General features: G+C 31.3%; 1 protein-coding gene across 1 annotated transcript; it reads right to left on the bottom strand.

Moving 5' to 3' along the window:
• Positions 1-155: 155 nt before the first annotated feature.
• Positions 156-18280, bottom strand: LOC118193116 (uncharacterized). The gene is made up of 4 exons (XM_035364158.2): positions 18132-18280; positions 14801-14921; positions 3038-3144; positions 156-660 (listed from the first exon to the last, which is right to left on the bottom strand). The coding sequence occupies exons 1-4, from the start codon at positions 18171-18173 to the stop codon at positions 301-303; spliced, it is 630 nt and encodes a 209-aa protein (XP_035220049.1). The 5' UTR covers positions 18174-18280; the 3' UTR covers positions 156-300.
• Positions 18281-18618: the final 338 nt, after the last annotated feature.

Here is an 18618-nt window from a genome sequence, read left to right as displayed (position 1 = left end):
TATTGCAAACATTATTTTAAAATGATTTCAAATATATTTTCGATTTCATGTTTTTCATGCACTGTTTTGAATAATTAAAGGGAGGTGAAATGACGACAGAAATCAGTATAGTGATGAAAGTATTTAAGGTTAACCTTCTATAATGTGTCCGAATAGAACTTTTACGCTATGGATTTTATTAAAACCTTACATATGATGTTAAAATTCTTTTTATGTAACAGAGATTACAAGGCTTATATAGATAAATTAATGTATTAATGTGAAATGTTATGATACCCAAGTCATTATATAAATGAGATATTAACAAGGCAGTTCCCAGTCTTCACAGTCATCATCTCTGGGAGGTTCGCCTCCAGGGCCTTCTAGCTCATCATCGATTCCCTCATCAGGAGTTTCATCACCAGTTCCTTCGCCTCCGGTTTCATCGCCAGTTCCTTCATCTCCAGTCTCATCACCTGTTCCTTGATCTCCAGTTTCGTCTCCGGTTTCGTCAGGTACTGTAGTTTCCTCAGTCTCTTTCACGATCTCATCAATATTTGTGGTGACTTCTACTTCAACGTCAGTTATTCTGCCTTCAGGTTCTTCAGTTTTTGGAGGTTGTACTGTTGTCGCTGCTGGTTTCTGGCATATCATAACTGGCACAGCACTGATAGTCTTTACCTGTGGAAATAACACATGTAATTAGACAATGACATAGATAATTTTGTAATTCCAATCCTAGTATTTATTATTCATCCTGCATTTTTTTTTTCATTTTACACAAGCAAAATTCTGCTACTTTCATTTTGTAATGTCAACGCATTTATCTGCTGTTTCTTATTTTAAAAGAGTAATCATACTTGAAAATAATTTAATGTTTATTTCTCATAATTTTTTCTTAAGAAAGTATCACTCTTCTCTTGAAATTTAAATTAGATAAGAATATCAGAAATAATTTTCTCTATTTGAGATAAGGTCATCAATTCCTTGGTTTACAAAACTATATTCCATTTGAAATTACCACCATTTATAATCATTTTAAAGAATTAAATGCAAACAGAAAATTACTGTGTTTTGCATTTTTATTTATTTTCAATTAGTTTAGTAACTACCTTCATTCAGTGCAATGCAAAACTTTATTTTCAACACTATATTTTAAATGATCATTGCAATGCAGAAATTTATTTGAATATCTTGTATTGAATGCTGCATATTTTGAATGATTCATTGCAGCTTAATGCAATAACTTAGGAGAAGTAAAACTTACCCATACTTCATTCTATGAAAATATCTCCCATACTTCATTCTATGAAATGTACCTGTATTAATTATTTCTTATTTTCTCACCATATCAGGCCAGTGCTAGGTCTTTTTGCCCTCAATGCACTATTTGTCACTCATAAATTATTGTTCAAAAATTATTATCATCATTATTATTCATAAATTATTATTCATATTATTAATTATTATTCATAAATTATGTCATTCATAAATTGCATTATTCATTATTATTATTATTCATAAAATATTATAATTTTTATCATTATTATTATAGCTTTGTCATTCATAAATTATTATTATGTGTCCTAGAATTAGTTCGCCTCTAAATTCTACCATCCTAAGCGGCTGTACTGGTTGCATCGTCTCTCACGCTGATCCTGTTCTCTTTAAATATATCTTCCTCTTTACGGGAAAGCGTATTTTTAATCTGTTTTAGAATAATATTATTTAAGTTTCAGGTTAGTTACAGGATTTCCCTCCCTCGAAGGTTTGCCAGCATTTAAATCAACACTTAATGCTAACAATTTAGTTTGTATTAGTTTTAATTCTCATATTGATAATCGCCATGTTAAGTATCAGATAATTGTTCTGCAGTGTACTATAGAAAAAAATAGGTTTACAAATATCATAAATAAGGGCATCGAGAGATACTAATGCAAATGATTTCCTAAGAAACGCTCGGTTTGAAAAGAATGAATTTTATTGCGCAAAAACAAAGTGCTATTATGGATTGCATTATTAATTATCCAATTAACAGTTATTGTAAATTTTAAACTAAGATTCTTATGCTTTTTTCCATATTTTTTTCGGTTTTTCAGTTTTTATTAAATAAAATACCGTACATCAAATTTCATTGATACATTTACTCAAAAGTTAATTTTTATGCGTACCTACATTCTGTTCTTTACGCTCAGAAAACCTACAACACTAAAATCGACAGTGAAAAGATCCCACCAATGGCATAGCATTGGTAAGCAATAACTTAATAGCTGTTTTGAAATATGAAAAAAATATATAAAAAAATGTATAAAAACTTTAAAAAACCTCCGTTGGAAATATGCAATTGAATCCGTTGAAATGCTCTCTAGCAGAATCCATTGAAATGGTGCTTTGTAAAATGGTAAATATAAACCCATTTGCACACGGTTCTAATTTCCCCATCTTTTCTTTTAACAGAAAAATAAGCAAGCTCAAATGAACATAGTTTTATGCCTAATACCCAGAAATATTTTGAATTTCATTTATTATTTTTATTTATTTCATATGTATGGGGTATGTATGGGGTACATTTTATATGTATTTTATATGTATGGGGTACATTTATATATGCATTTACTTGTAATCAGTAATAGGAATATTCACTAAATATCCTTAATACGACATTTTAAACAATCTTGTTCAAAAGAAATCTAGAGTTGAAAGATTGGCAGAATGCGTGTATTTAAAAAAAAAAATTAAACAAAAACAACTATCTTAAGCTTAATTTAAAGTGCACAATTTCTTTAAGTGTGTGTTTGCAGTTAATGGCAATCTTTTAATTATTTTCAATTTAAAAAGGACTCATTGCAACTTTTATTGCTGAAATTCACGCAAGAGTTACGTTACATCTTATTATTTATGTCGGTAAATTCGAATAAGCTGTAAAATACATTTAGTTATAGATGACTACCAATGAAATATATTTTTTGCTCTTAAGTATAATTTTTGAATGGAAAGAATAATACAAGAATATATAAATTAATTATAACATAATAAAGCTATAGTTAAGGAACCTTACTTTCTTTCGTTTAGCTGCACATTCCAATCCATCTTGGCATGGGCAATAGCGCAAATACTTGCCACCATAATAGTCCAGTTTGGCTCCAGGTTCATTGCATCGTCGGCCTAAGGAAAAAATGATATTGATTATATATAAGGGGAAAATGATATGCAGTGTTTTTGATTATTTGTAATTGCTAAAATACAAGCCTTACTTAGGAGAATTTGATTTACTTAATGAAAGAAAGAACCAGTTAGGAAAAAAAAGATGTGTATCGATGCCATCTCGGTTTCTAAAAACTCGGATGTACATAAAAATTGCGGCCAGTTTAAAAAAAAATACAGACGTAAAAATTTTCCGTAATTTGTATCGCATAATGTCGCTTTTAACCCTGCTTTCATGCTTTAGCAAAATAAAATTGTTGTCTGGATTTTTTTTTATTAAGAGTGATAAATTAAAAATACCTTCTGACTGAGGGGCTTAAGAAAGGTTAAATTTTAGGTCTTTTCCTCAATATTCCCCTGTTACTTCATATAGTAATAGTCCGGTACAAGCAGTAATTTCCTGTTAGTCAATACACAAAAGTTTTTTTTTTTCGAATGATATTTAAATTGTTAGTATGAGAAATATTGCATAGATTTTATGTGCCATGTGTGCAAAGAGGCATAGTATAAAACTTATAAATTATATGAAAAGTTATGGATTACACTAACACTGATAACAGAAACCAATAATACCTCAATAATACAAACCTCGGTTAACTAGGATTTGGATTAACGATAATTCTGCCGAAACACTAAGTTTTTTCGGTGCAAGGAACATAAGAAATCAGCTATGTCTTTATCAAAATTTGAACCACGGATCTTTCAATGCTATCCGAATGTACAATCAATAATAGTATGCGAGTATGTACTGGTAAATACGAAAATTCCTTACATTCACTCGATTTAAAAGCGGCTAACGAAAAGGAACGAGATGCAGTTGGCCAGATCCATTCTTCTCGTTATCATGGAGTCCATCCATAAATCTCGCAACTAAATATCATGGAGATTGTCCTGCAAGATATTTAGTTCGGGTATACTTTAGGTGTTTCTGGAGTGGGAAATATGATGAATCAACTGTGAGATTCAAACCACTTATTTTCCTGTCCTAGCCGGATGTGCTACCAGTTACACCACGATAGCACCCTCAAGGGCCGCTTTTATAATTATAGAATTCATAATTGTTGAAATTAGGAAAAGATAAAACAATTCCCTAGTAAAAACAAAACCTAGGACATGCAAAACAAGATTGAATGAATAATGTCTGGCATCTAAGCAACATTTCGAATGATTTTTTTGTTTAAAGACATCTTCCAGTAAGTTAATATGTTATCTAGAGAAATTGACGTAATTTACTAATTCATTGGGGCTTTGTATGTGCTACTTTGGAATCAAAAGGAAAACGATATTTCAGTTTAATTATGATACCGTTTCTAGTTCCTCCAATGGAGTTCTTTTATGAATGAAATTTTGAGTTATTGATCAATTTGTGGAAAGTAATTGCAATAATGTTTTTTAATTCTAAACTAAATTAGAAGACTATCTTCATTCTTCCCAGAACATGGAAGTTGTAAATCACCTTTTCCATCAGGAAGACAGCGATAAAAGAAATCAGGATGTGGCCTGCCTACACACAGTATTTATAACTACATCATTTATATCAAATGCCAGAGACAGTGCCAAAAAGGATTGAAGTTCATCTTATTTCTTTTGTTGAGCAACTTTGTCAGAAAAAAGAAATGAAATGAAATGATGCATATGATAGCCCACAAAATGCGAGTAGGAATGTGACTTTCAGTTCTTGGATTCTTATACAACCATTATTCATCAGTATGAATCGTTCTATGGAATTTTAGTAACAGAATACTTTTCAGCATATTCTATTATTTAAAAATAACACCTAACGCACAAAACGCAGTAGAAACTCTACTAAGATATATTGGTGAGTCCTTACTGTCATTCATATATAAAAAAAAAAAAAAAAAAAAAAGACTTCGAACACTACGAACCTAAATCTAAAAGAAAATGTATCTCTCAAAACTGAATATCATTTGATAAGAAGACAGTATAATAAAGAGAACTAACTTAATTAACGGTAATTGCTACATTCAGTACTATTAGATGCTGCTTTAGCCCCGCAGCCAGAGCAAGCCGCGCCTCGCTAGACGTATTCTGCTTTTTAGCTGCTTGAATGCAGCTGTGCCACGAATGAATTTTGAGTACGTGCGGGCGAGCGGGTATTTCGCTGTTTTGTTAAAGCGCAGGCGGGCGCCCCTAGCGACTAATGCACCAGTTAAGAGAGAGCGAGCCAGTCGCAACTTGTCTGTCAGTGTACAGTGGCCAGTGCCTGGTGTGCCTAAAATTCTTACACGAGCGACGAGAGTACCTATTTGGCGCATTAAGCTACTTATTCTTTCAATCAGCTTTAGATCTCACAGGTATTTTTGGCATCAGTTTCATAAGTTTGTTATAACTGTGTGTTGTTGCTTTTATTGTTATAAAATGAAACATTTTCTTTGGTGCCACCTGTTTGACATGGCTGCAAAGAAGAGGTAAAGAAAACCGGAAGACGAAAACCGTCAATTTAAAATTGAATGGAGCGAATCTTTCTTATTTGTACAAAAATCAAATGGCTTTCCGACCTGCCTTTTTTGTCAAGAAAAATTGGTGCATAACAAGAAATAAAATTTGGAGAGATACTTCATAACTAAACACGTGTCATTTGATAATAAATATCCCACCGATGATACGATGAAGAAAGCATCTGAAGTAGATATGATCCTGCTTGAAATTAAAAGCATCGCCATACAGAAATTATTTATCTTGCCAAAGGTATTTTTCTAAGAAAATTCAATATCATTGTTCACATTAAATGCTTATTTCGTCTTATTTTTATTTTAATGTAAAATATTCCATAAATAAGATTATTAATAATATGATATCTGGTATTTTTTAATGTTACTAGCTAGTTTAAACCGACTCCAAAAAATGTGATACTTGAAAAGAAATTTGGCTCTCAAAAGAAATACTAGTTGTTGTGCTGCTGATCTTTGGCTCTTTAGTTGAGGTTGTTGACCACTGACTTAGCCGAAACCAGTGGCCAAGTGAGAGTTTCTTTCTCTTCACAATAGGTGGCGCTGTATTTTAATTTAAGAAATGCTTTGTTGGCTTCAATTATTAGGTGTAAATTTCACACGTTATTTACATTTGCTGTAAGAATTACTATTTTATTTCCATACAAATAAAATGTTTTTACGCCGGCTTTTTATTCCGAGTTTCAGAAAATGCATAGCATTGAAAATATAACAGTTTTGCTCTGAAGAATGAAATGCTTTTCCTTTTCTCGATCCATCTTCTAAGTCGCTATCTGTTTCTTCCCACGATATAGGTATTCGAAGGTTGAGAACTATGCCAGGTGTTGTTTACTGAAAGCAAACGCAGTTCTTATCATATCTTTGATACACAGACAAGAGCTGTTGGCTGTTTCACAAGGAGATCTGTTGTATTTATTACAATACTCAAATTTACTCAAAAGAAAAAATGTAAATTTAAGGGAAGTTCTTTAGACTTTATAATTTTTCCCTTTTCCCTTTAACTTTCCATAGGTTTAAAAAATTGTTATATTTATTTTTTTTTAAATATATCTAATTAAAATGTATTAGTACTATGTTTATTATCCATTTCATTAAAAGTTTTTACTTTTTCCTGTAATAACGTTGATGTCGGAAAGTCATTAGACACTTTGTATTTCGGCAGAAATTTTGAAAAATTAAACATATCCCTCAACATGAATTAATTCCAGTCGCTATAGTGGTTGCTAACTTGTTTGGTATAGTGGTCAGCAGTGATAGCTGTGTAATGTAAGTTCGAATCCTGGAAAACGTACTGATGTTTGTAAACGTACAGCGCGTTTGTTACATGGAGCGTCTAAAAAACGGTTCAGCTGAACATTCCCACGAGGTCGCCGAGAGTCTATAAACATTTTTCTTTAGCCAGTCTTGTCTGTCGGACAAGAGCGGAGTATGTCGGATTCCTTCGTATGTGTCTTCTGTCAAAATTGAAAAGAAGGCGAACAATGTCGTACTGTCACTAAGTGGCCAAGCCCTTGACCAAATACGGGTGCTCTGTTCCTCTTGGACATGATTAATTCCTGGATCTGATCGAGATCATTTCAGATCAGGATTGATCAAGATCTTTTCAGATCAGGGTGATTAGTAATAAGAACTACTGACCGTAATCTTTTAAACGCTAGATGGATATGCTAATAACTATACCATAAGCACACATGAAAATACTGCGTGTAATCCCCTACATTCTATTAATTTTTTCACGTGAGTCGCTTTTACGGTGCAGTAATTAAGGATGCTAGCTGGCTTGTTGCTTGGTCCGAGTTTCAATCCAGGAGAAGGATGGATACTTATAAGTCCATAGTGTTTGTGTGGCCTTTAAAAATAATGGTGAGCCGAAAGTCTACTCGAAAAGTTTATGGTGGTTTTCCACTAATGGGATTGCAACTCTCCTTTCTCTTGAATGTCGTTCGATCGCTGCGTATGGTGCAGTCTGGGTAACGTTCTTAATGGTAGAAGGGCCAAATGACTGATGAATGCATTAGGTATTCGAACACGTTGAAAAGGCCAATTTTGCCAAAAAAAGAAAAATTTTCTTTTATTCGTTCATTGGATAGATTGTTTATTTAGCTTTCTAAAACAGATCTGCTTTTGTTTCTACCTTAATTAGAAACTCAGATATGAAGTATTTCATAAAGACGAGGAAACCGGAAATGGGCATTTAAATCACTTGTTCATTATTTTAATAGCAGGGTTAAAATCGTGCAATTTGAATTTTGTCTTTATTTTATACGTTTTAACTCATAGAAAGTATCTAATGAAAATTCAGCAATGGCTGGTTTGATCGGTAAATAAAAATATGTCATAAACGTCTATTTAATGAAAACCATCTATATCAAATTTTAAAATAAACACTAGGATGTAGTTTATTCTATTCGCAAATACGTATGTGTGCGAAATTTCGAAAACGTCCATTCAGGAAATATTTGTCAATAAATAATTTCAAAATTCAACGCAAAAATACAGAGAAAATATAACATAAAAACTGGTCGATTTTTTACTTTTATCCTAAAACCTGTATAAAGATCATTTAGTTGAAGATTCTGAATAAATATTTGTAATATTTTTAGTGTTTGATCAATTTAAACTTGCAAAGGTCGAAATACTGACATGATTAGTGTGATCCTTATACAAGGATATGTTAAAATATTGAATTAAATCCATAAATATGCATATCGAATTTTGGAAAGCGTCACTGTAAATCATGTTGTCGCAAATACATATGTGTGCAAACGTTCAAGCAAATTGGCTGCGTAGAAAGAGGTCAAAAACTGTTTTCAGGATTCGATGCAAAGAAACCAAACTAAGTAAAAACCATGTAACTTCCTTGCTTTGAAAGAACATAAATTTAAGAAACAAATATTGTACATATTTTATAATTATATGTATTTTTTAAATAATGGACTATTCTCAGATTAATGATAAATTAAAGGCTTCCTAAAAAGTAATTGAATAATTGATTACTATTATGTTCCACCAATCTATAGACTTAATTTGGCAGTTTCTCTGTCAAGTACACTATTTTCACATTTCGCCTTAGTTATAAATTATTGCTCATGTAATGACGAAATAACACCGTTCATTTATTTATACGTTAAAGGACAGTAATTTTATAGCTAGCTATTCAACGCAGAAATTTCTCTGTAATGACTGTGTTTAGCAAAGAACCATCTTCTAGATGTCCATTACCTTCTAGACAGATTAAATTCTTTGTACTTGTTATTGCTGAGAATACTATAGCCCATAACATTATATGAATGCTATTACAGAATTGCGTAGTTGATGTAATAGGAGGAAAGAAAATGAAAAATTAAAATAGGAATAATGAAATTATGAGTAGTATTTTAAAAATAGACCTTGTGTAACATGATACTTATTAGTACTTTAAAGTTGAATAAATTTTGATTTGATTATTTTTAAATATAATTGTGCTCCGCACAAGGATTTACCCCGTTCCTCTTCCGATTTAAATTAAAAGTGGTTCAGGAATTTAAATTGCTTAAGAATTGATTAAATCAACGAAAATATAATTAATTTGTTAACAGCTTTATTCGTTTCAATGTGTGTTAACCATATTTTTATGAGTACGAATATTTGATGCAAATCTTACATTAATAATTTTATTTAGCAATGTTTGCTAAATTCAAACTGCATTTCTACGAAAGTAAATTTCATAGTTTAATTAAATGTAATTATATCATATACAAATAATTCATAATAAAAGAAATCTTAACTTTCTTTTTCTTCATGTTGAAATTTCTGAAAAGATAACTAAAATATGTGCAATTAAAGAGTACCAAATTTACAAGATAATTATTATATAAAACGGAAGCTTGTTTCAGTATGTGTCACGTATATCAGTTTAGCGTTCTTCAACAGAATATTATTACGTGCGTTAAAAATATTTATCTTAAGAAAGAATATCTTCGTGAAGGACATTCTAATAGAAAATCGCTCGAAAAATCGTCAAGAACTGGAATTTAAATCTTTGACAAAGCCTGTAATTTTATCCCTGTAAAGGGACTAGAGACATTTAAAAACTTTTTTTATGATGACCAGGTGCTTTATTTAATAACCATTAGTCTTGCGCAACTACAAGGACCGGGAGTGATGGCCATTTTGTTATGGAAACACATAATAAGTGGACGAACGAATAAGTAGACAAAGGGACGAATAAGTGGACAAAGATGCCTTCTCTGGGATTCGAGCCCAGGCCCATCGCTACGGCAGTCAGGGTCGCTAACCACCAATATCGGCCGGGCGGCCATTTAAAATCTTTCTATTCGAAAGCGTTGAAGAAAGGTAGTGAAAAATGGAAGGTAAGAGACCTTTTGATTCTATCCCCTGATGTATTCTCAATCACACCTGGGATAGATCCTAAGCACATAACCTTCATATGCTTTGCCTTTGTAGAAACTGTATTGCACCAGATGGCGCTGTGTGCGCTTGAATTCTTCGGACTAGGGCAGAACCTTGATGATTGCGAGAGATGTAAGACCAACGCGAAACATTAACAAAAGTTTATATGTGCTTCTCTTTGTTGTAAATGTATTTAATTGTGTCGTCAATAAAATATAGAGAAAATGATAAAAGGCGAGAATGCGTCTGACAGGTAAGTGAGATTTCCTTATATTTGATTTGAATTGAGTTTTAGCGACAAAGAATGTTTATGCGTATTTAAAAATCGTTTTGGTGCCGAAACCCGAGAGAGAACTTTAGATAAAGTAATTCGCGCAAATAGAATCCTGAAAACGAAAGAAAGCGAAGTTGTTCGCGAAACTGAAAGAAGGAATGTTGAAGAAACCAGAAGTGAGCAGTAGAATACAGTAAAACTTCCTCGTTTGCAGATACCTCAATACGATGGCAATATATTAAAGTTTAACGAATTTTATTCTCAGTTTGAAGTAGCTATCCATAAAAATGTGAATCTTAGTAATGTAGAGAAGTTTAGTTATTTAAAATCGTACTTAACAGACGAAGCTGAGGTAGCTCTACGTGGTTTAGCATTAAACTCTGAAAACTATGAAATTGTCTTGAACATATTAAAAGAATGCTTTGGCCGAAAAGATATTATTATAGATGCGCATATGGCAGGACTTTTAAACTTAAGTCCAGTACGAAAATCATATGACATTGTAGCGTTGCGTAGACTTAACTCAGAATGCGAAACACATATTCGAGGATTAGAAAATAACGGAATTAATCCTAATAGTTACAGTTGTCTATTGTATCCAGTGTTGTTAAAATCGATACCCAAAGATTTGTCCTTAGAATTTTCTCGTAAAACACATTCGTAAGATGAAAACAAAATATCTGATTTATTGGAATTTTTAAAGATTGAAATTCAGTGTCGTGAACGTAACGAGTACTTAAGTAGAGACTTTAATTTAAACACTTTAGATTAGCGATTGGAAACTAAATTTAATCCTTTACAAAAACCTAATCAAAAGTGTGGGAGATTTAATAAAACTAAGGTTTATTATAACGGGAAAAATAAATTAAATTCGAACATTCCTACTGATGGATATTGAAGCTTTAAAAAAGATTACAGCACCTGTCAGACGCGCGGCAACTGACACTATGAAACTGTTGGGGGTCAGTCTGTAGAAACTTCTGTAGAAACTGTATTGCACCAGATGGCGCTGTGTGCGCTTGAATTCTTCAGACTAGGGCAGAACCTTGATGAATGAAAAGAGATGTAAGACCAACGCGAAACATTAACAAAAGTTTATATGTGCCTCTCTTTGTTGTAAATGTATTTAATTGTGTCGTGAATAAAATATAGAGAAAATGATAAAAGGCGAGAATGCGTCTGACAGGTAAGTGAGATTTCTTTATATTTGATTTGAATTGAGTTTTAGTGACAAAGAATGTATATGCGTATTTACAGCTTTAATTAAAATATCAGTTTAAGTTAACTCTTTAAAAAAGTCCAAATAAAAACAGGAATTTTGTTATTTGCCAAGTGATTACCATTTTTCTGAAAGTTGCATGTCCTGTACGTGTCAATACATGACGTTATGCAGAATAATTTATGCAAAGCCCTTTTCTTGGAAATTCGACAAAGATTTATTTGAAATTATAATAAAAACATGCCAAGGTAAAATTAAGCAAGAAATCAACACCTAGTTTGCCGTAGAGCTTGAATAATATTCTGTCGATTTCGATGGAGTTCAGATATAAGTACCTCTTAATGAGCATCAAATTTCAAAACGTTTTTTCGACGTGTTTGAACCCGCATTTGCATAGTCATGGCTTTCAATATTTGCCCCCAGTGAGGAGAAGTACATAGTATGTTTTGCGATGATAGGTGAGGAGTGCAGCTGTCTGACTATAACTTTGATATGTGACTGAATTTCCTGTTAAATTTGTAAAGATATGCAACTAAACATTTTAAATGTTACAAACATGTGATGATGAAATATTTAGCATTTCTGTAAAATAATTTGTTGCGAATTGGACGTTGCAAAGGCTACGTTGCGAACTGGACAATACCCACATAAACATAATTCGTCTTATTATTTTAATTAATTTAGTTAAGCCATTAGCTGCCACATTCTTTTTCTGCAATTCGTACTTCTTATAGGTTTTCTGATTAATATAGAGAATAACAAAGATAGACATATAAAAGAAAGCTTCTTTCACATGAGCTTCAAAAGGTAACTTTAAGTAGTTTACATAAGTTTACATGAAAAATAACACCATCTTTAACATAAAAACTAGTGTGAAAAAAATCTATACACTCACTCTCATTAAAGCGCTATGAATACAGCCTATGACTTCCATAAGTTTGGAATTTTACACAATTTTCTTAATAAAAAATAATATAAATTAAATTCTATTTTAAGTAAATAATGAATTAAATAACAATTAAATTCAATTGACAAATACTAATTACGCAACTTAAAACGATAGCTGGATAAAAATGCCAAAAAAACAGCTATTTTTGAATATTTATAACCGAATCAAACTTTCCAGGGAAGAAGGGGAAGACAGTATGACAAGGAAGTTTAATTGGTATTTATACACTTTATTCCAGAATTCATAACATTACTGAATATAAGATATGTATACATGTAAACTTTCATTCTGTGAAATTTCTATAATACTGACTGCACATTAATCTTCAAATGCACGTAAATTGTGCATATGTTCCTTCTTTAAATGTTAGTATTTTTCCATAAACTGATGGATAAAAAAGAAGCTGCATTGGTTCAATGCGCACAGAATATATGTACAAACACACACACACACACACACACACATATATATATATATAATTTATTTACTAAATAATATTGATTAAATGATTATATTATCTGCTAAGTTTAATCATAGTAGAATTATCTTAAAAGAGTGAATCCATACTAGTAAGTTATATTTTGAAAGATGTTTTGAAGTAACTTGAAAGTAAAATGTTAAAAATGTTTTAACGGAGACTGGAATTAAATCATGAATAACAAATTTTCAATTATAAAAGGAATAAATTAAAGGCAAGAATTAAATTAAATGCATGTAACCATTGTCATTGATCGAAAATTAGTTGACTTTTCAAAGGGAAGAAACCAACTCCCGTTCAATGAACAATAATTAATAAATAAATACGAAGGTGTTTCGTCTTTACTCGAGCAATAAGGCTAAGCCAAACCGGCAATTCAAGTCAGGCCAAATATTTCCGTGAATAGAAGGGATTATGAACCAATGCTGATATTCAAAGAACTTATTCCTATTAAGCATTTCAGCCAATTCAATTTCGAGTAAAAAGCAATTTCTGCAGTAAATTTCGATAATGCTGATATTATTCAAAGCCCCTGCTACCGCTCAGAATTTTCGGAAACACTACACTTCTGAGTCAGACGCGAAGAGAACACTTTGCCCACTCCCCACTAGAAAGAACGTAAGTTAATTAATACTTTTTATGGCCTTTATATCTTCATGTACATTCACTTTTCTTATTTTATTTTTATATTATTTTTTAATTTTTTTACAAAGTTTGCATTATTTATCTTATATTTTGTAATTTTCTAATGTTTATTTCAACTACTTTGAATTCTAGTTCATAATGACAATTTTCAATGTTTAATTTTTACAAATAATATTGAACTCAAATGCATAAACACGAGGGTGTCGGGGGACGGTTACTCGAGCATTATCGAAATTTACTGCAGAAATTGCTTTTCACTCGAAATTGAATTGGCTAAAATGCTTAATAGGAATAAGTTCTTTGAATATCAGCATTGGTTCATAATCCCTTCTATTCACGGAAATATTTGGCCTGACTTGAATTGCCGGTTTGGCTTAGCCTTATTGCTCGAGTAAAGACGAAACACCTTCGTATTTATTTATTAATTATTGTTCATTGAACGGGAGTTGGTTTGTTCCCCTTGAAAAGTCAACTAATTTCCGATCAATGACAATGGTTACATGCATTTAATTTAATTCTTGCCTTTAATTTATTCCTTTTATAATTGAAAATTTGTTATTCATGATTTAATTCCAGTCTCCGTTAAAACATTTTTAACATTTTACTTTCAAGTTACTTCAAAACATCTTTAAAAGTATAACTTACTAGTATGGATTCACTCTTTTAGGATAATCCTACTATAATTAAACTTAGGATATAATATAATTAATTAATCAATATTATTTAGTAAATAAATTATTATTAACTTACTTTGCAGCAATTGCGCAAGTAGCAGTAACTTGTTTTCGCACTCAATGAATTTAAGATCATACAACATTATGTATATATATACATCTTGTACTATTTTGTTATTTAACAAATAACTATATTTCTTATTGAAGTGGCAACGCCATATTTGTATGATGTAACCGCTGCTCAGCAGCGTAAGAAATTGTTTAAAATTTATAATAATAATTCTGAAGTTTTACCTGCTAGGAGATGCATGCAAAATTTGTAACAAAAAGACTGTATTCAAATTATCTATCTCCGTAAACTAAAAATAAAATTTATGTTTTACTAAGAAGATTGTCTGTTATTTTGTAAGTTACTGTAATACGTGTAATATATATATCGTGTGCATTGACTACTATAGATCAAACACTCGTACAACAAAGCTGCATATATATATAAGTGTAGAAAAACTAATTACCGGCTCTTGATAATTTAAGACAGCGTCCTTTTCCCATCATGTGTGAAGAAGTTAACGCAACGCAACACTGGCCATCATCGCAATCATCTTCTGTTTCGCATCGTTTTCCATATGTCAAAGCCTGTATAATGGAAAAAATAGCAGAGTATAGGGTCTTGCAAAAGGACAAGAGATGATCACAAGATTGCAATTAATATTAGAAGGGAGAATGGAATAAAATAATTTTCCTCACTCAAAACAACTCGTATGAAATTGAAATTTGTTTCTTGATTTATACAAGCGGTATCGTGACGAACTTGAGTGTTATTTTTTATGTATAATATTTTTATGGAGACTTTCTAACTTGTTATCAATTCCATTTAAATTCGCATTCTAAAACATATACAACCCAAATTTCACTTATATTCAACCACTTGTATTTAGATAGTGAACCTACTTCCTCCAGTTAAAGGTTTTATCACGAAGTTTTTGGTGCAACTGTTTAATTATTAATTTATTTCTAAATTTATTTTACATAGCTCGTTAAATGTACATTTAGGAGCGAAATTCAGTAATTTGCAGTTTCACCAAAGTAAAACTAAGCATATTTTCATGATATTCTAACATAAAAAAGATACGTATTCCTTAATAATATTTTAAATTTGTATTCATATTTTTTATTTCATTGTATTTTGAATTCTTAGGTAATATGGAGTATAATGCACTTTTTTTGTTTGTTTAGGGCATTTTCTATAATAAATTTAAATGTGCTTTTATTTAATCGAATTCGTAGTCGTTTGTTATGTTTGAAAGGTTTTTTTTTTTTTTTTTTTTTTTTTTTTTGTGTGTGTGTGTGTGTGTGTGTGTTACGTTATAGACCTTGGAGTTCTAAATCGATGAATACTTGAATTATAATGAAAATTCAATTAGGACTTGAAATATGTTTAAACATTTTACTGATGGGCTTTGAACTCAAATTTTATCATTAAATTCATGATATTTTGCGATTTGTCCCGAACTTGGTGACATTGTATAGGTTTCTGAAAAAGGCATTTTTCGAATCTAATGTGCATTTTTTTTTCGACTTTTCCAGAAGTGTCAAGTAAACCAATACTTAAATTTGCTTTCAAGCTGCGAGTCGGTATTGCTTGGAACGCAGCGTTTCGATTCATCAGTATTTAAAATCAAGTAATTCCAAATTTAGCTAGATGAAATACGACCTTAGAAGGACGTTAAATTCCCATAGTGTAACTTTTTGTATCTTTGCCCCAATTTTGATGACATACTGAAAATCGAAAATAATTCGCGTCATTCCGATACAATTGAGATCTATGCTTTTCAGCTTAATGGGAATATGATCTGCTTTGTTAAGCTTTTCTAGGCCTTTGCTATGTCAAGATATGCAGAATCTTACTACTGCTTTGGAACGTGCTATTCGCTATGCTAAGCTTACCGTGAACAATATGTTAACTATCAAAAAAGCAAGTATGTAGTTTTAAAACAACGTGCATTTTGTTTCTTGAATTAATATCTAAATTGTTGATAATAATAAAAGAATAAATTTGTTAGAGACTTGGGTATTCAAAAACACAACACCGTTTTAGCAGGTGAGAAATATTTACTGTCATATCACATACGATTGCCACTAAGCGCAGGAACACTATCTTTATTCTTTTACCTATCACAGAACACTTAGAATATTTTTCTGTTGTGAGAAGTATGACTTTATTAAGTGATTAAAACTGTGTTTTTTCGTTCTGAAACACTATTTATGTTTATAAATTAACTAAGATTTATCATTCCGAAATTTTCAGTTGCAGTAGTAGAAAATCTGATCGATTAAATTGTTCTTCATACATGAGTAAGGCCCTGGGTTCAAATTCCGATTAAAAGACTGGTTTCACGGCTGGTTTCTGATTCTTCACTTTCTACGTAAATACGAGTCAGTTTTCCCTAGCTAGTGTTCTACAAATACTTGCCTTTCCTTAGGCATGTAGCCCTCGAGTGCTTTGTCGTAATCACATATTACAGGCCATTCCAACGCGAATTTAGCCTTCATACTTAAAAATAAATTTTGAAAGAAATGATCGAGAGCATTAAAGTAACCTAAAAATGTATTCTTATAGTTACGCCTTTAAACGCAATTCCCAGCCGCACGTGCTTTCCAGTTACACTACAAAGGTACTCGGAAAGTAGGAAGAAAATACTTGCATCCTCTTCACATACAAGGCGACTGTGAAGGAGATGATAAAGTTGCCAAGTTTTAATATTAATGCATTATCATCCAGCAATTTTCGGCGCCACAGTAGAGTAACCTAGATTTTTTGGATCAGGAAAGGTGAGACATGGACATATTACTTTGTTGGAATTCGAACTCCGAACCTCTAAAAGTTGCCTGGACATGCTTACAGTTACCACACGAATGCATGCGGTAAGGAGTTAGACAATACCTTACAACTACAGGTTTGAAAATTTAAGACAATACTTATATATGTTGCAAAAGAACAAGACAAATAAACTAAATGTTAAAGAAGCTAATGATTAACGAAAATAATTGGTGCAATATGAATAAACTGCAAATTCACTTTTTGCAAAGATGCTGATATACAAATTCCTATGTCTAGTTTATGTTTCTTTAGTTTATTTGTCTGACCGATATTGTATATAATTTTGTACAACAGACTAAACTATTTGATTTATAATTTTTAAATTTTATGTAAGTCCTTAAAACTATATAAATTTTTGGTATAAATTTGTAAAAGGTGCTGGTCTTCCAGTTTTGTTGTTAGAAGAGAACTAACAGTTGGAAATAATACGCTAACTATTCTATTTTAGAAAAAAAAATTAAATATTTAACATATTAATAATTTCATTAACTGGAAATGTTTAAACGAAATTTCTCCTCGTTAAGCATAATAAGTTAATGAATTTGATAGTTTATTTTTAATACTTAACATATTGTTGTACAGTTAACTAATATTCTTCGATTTTAATTAGAATTTCACAAGCTCTCAAATTAACATAAAAGCAACAGAAATTAATGCAGCAGATCTAACACCCAGTCCCCTAAAAATTTCTTGAGTTACACAAAAAAGCTATTTAGAAAATATTCTTTCAAGACAGACAAATCCTCAGAGTAAGTAGTTACTATCACTTCTTTTCAGAGAGTACATTAAAACTCACTTTACGTATTTTTTGCTGTACAGCTGTGTGTAATATTTATTCTCTTAAAGATTAATTTTATAGATATTTTTTGCAACAAGACAAAATTGTTATATGAATTCTCATGCTACTTCGCTCTTCTGCATTGCAGATACTTTAAAGTATAATAACAATACAAGCAAAATATTACCAGACAGGCTGCAAAACAAGCAATTGGGATGATCAGCTTCATGACTGGTGAAAATATTTATTTCAATAAGTAAACAAAACTTTTCATGCTCACGTTCTTATATCTTCTAAACTCCCTGAGATTAATCCACATCAAAACACCTGCTACTGTGAGAATATTTCCAAGCATTTATCTGATTAGTCTTCGATTAAATCTACGCATCTATCAGAAATTTATTTCTTCAGTATCTGTGTAATGTACATCTGAAAATCACGTGTCACCTTCAATGTTTGTAATATTCATTTGTGTCATCATTCTTTCATTAGCATACGAAACAAATGAAATTTTCTTTCATCCGTTATCTTAAATTGAAATATTTTTTCATGAAGGAATATTTGACCAAACATTTTACTATAACCTTGACTGATTTATGGATTAATATTGTTTGTGTCTTTACCTGTAAAACAAAATTTTCTTATGAGAAAGTCTTACCTCAAGTCACGCAAGC

The sequence above is a fragment of the Stegodyphus dumicola genome, chromosome 6, assembly GCF_044657685.1.
Source record: "Stegodyphus dumicola isolate Sdum_Otavi_A_Nest chromosome 6, ASM4465768v1".
NCBI classification, from domain to species: Eukaryota; Metazoa; Arthropoda; class Arachnida; order Araneae; family Eresidae; genus Stegodyphus; species Stegodyphus dumicola.
This window is presented reverse-complemented; position numbering and strand designations above follow the sequence as displayed.

Excerpts from the sequence above, each read along its gene's own strand:
- LOC118193116 (XM_035364158.2), bottom strand. The coding sequence starts at position 18,173 with ATGAAGCTGATCATCCCAATTGCTTGTTTTGCAGCCTGTCTG. Across the intron at positions 14,922-18,131 it reads CTTGTTTTGCAGCCTGTCTG|GCTTTGACATATGGAAAACG; the intron begins GTAATATTTTGC and ends TCCATTATACAG. Across the intron at positions 3,145-14,800 it reads TCTTAAATTATCAAGAGCCG|GCCGACGATGCAATGAACCT; the intron begins GTAATTAGTTTT and ends TTTTTTCCTTAG.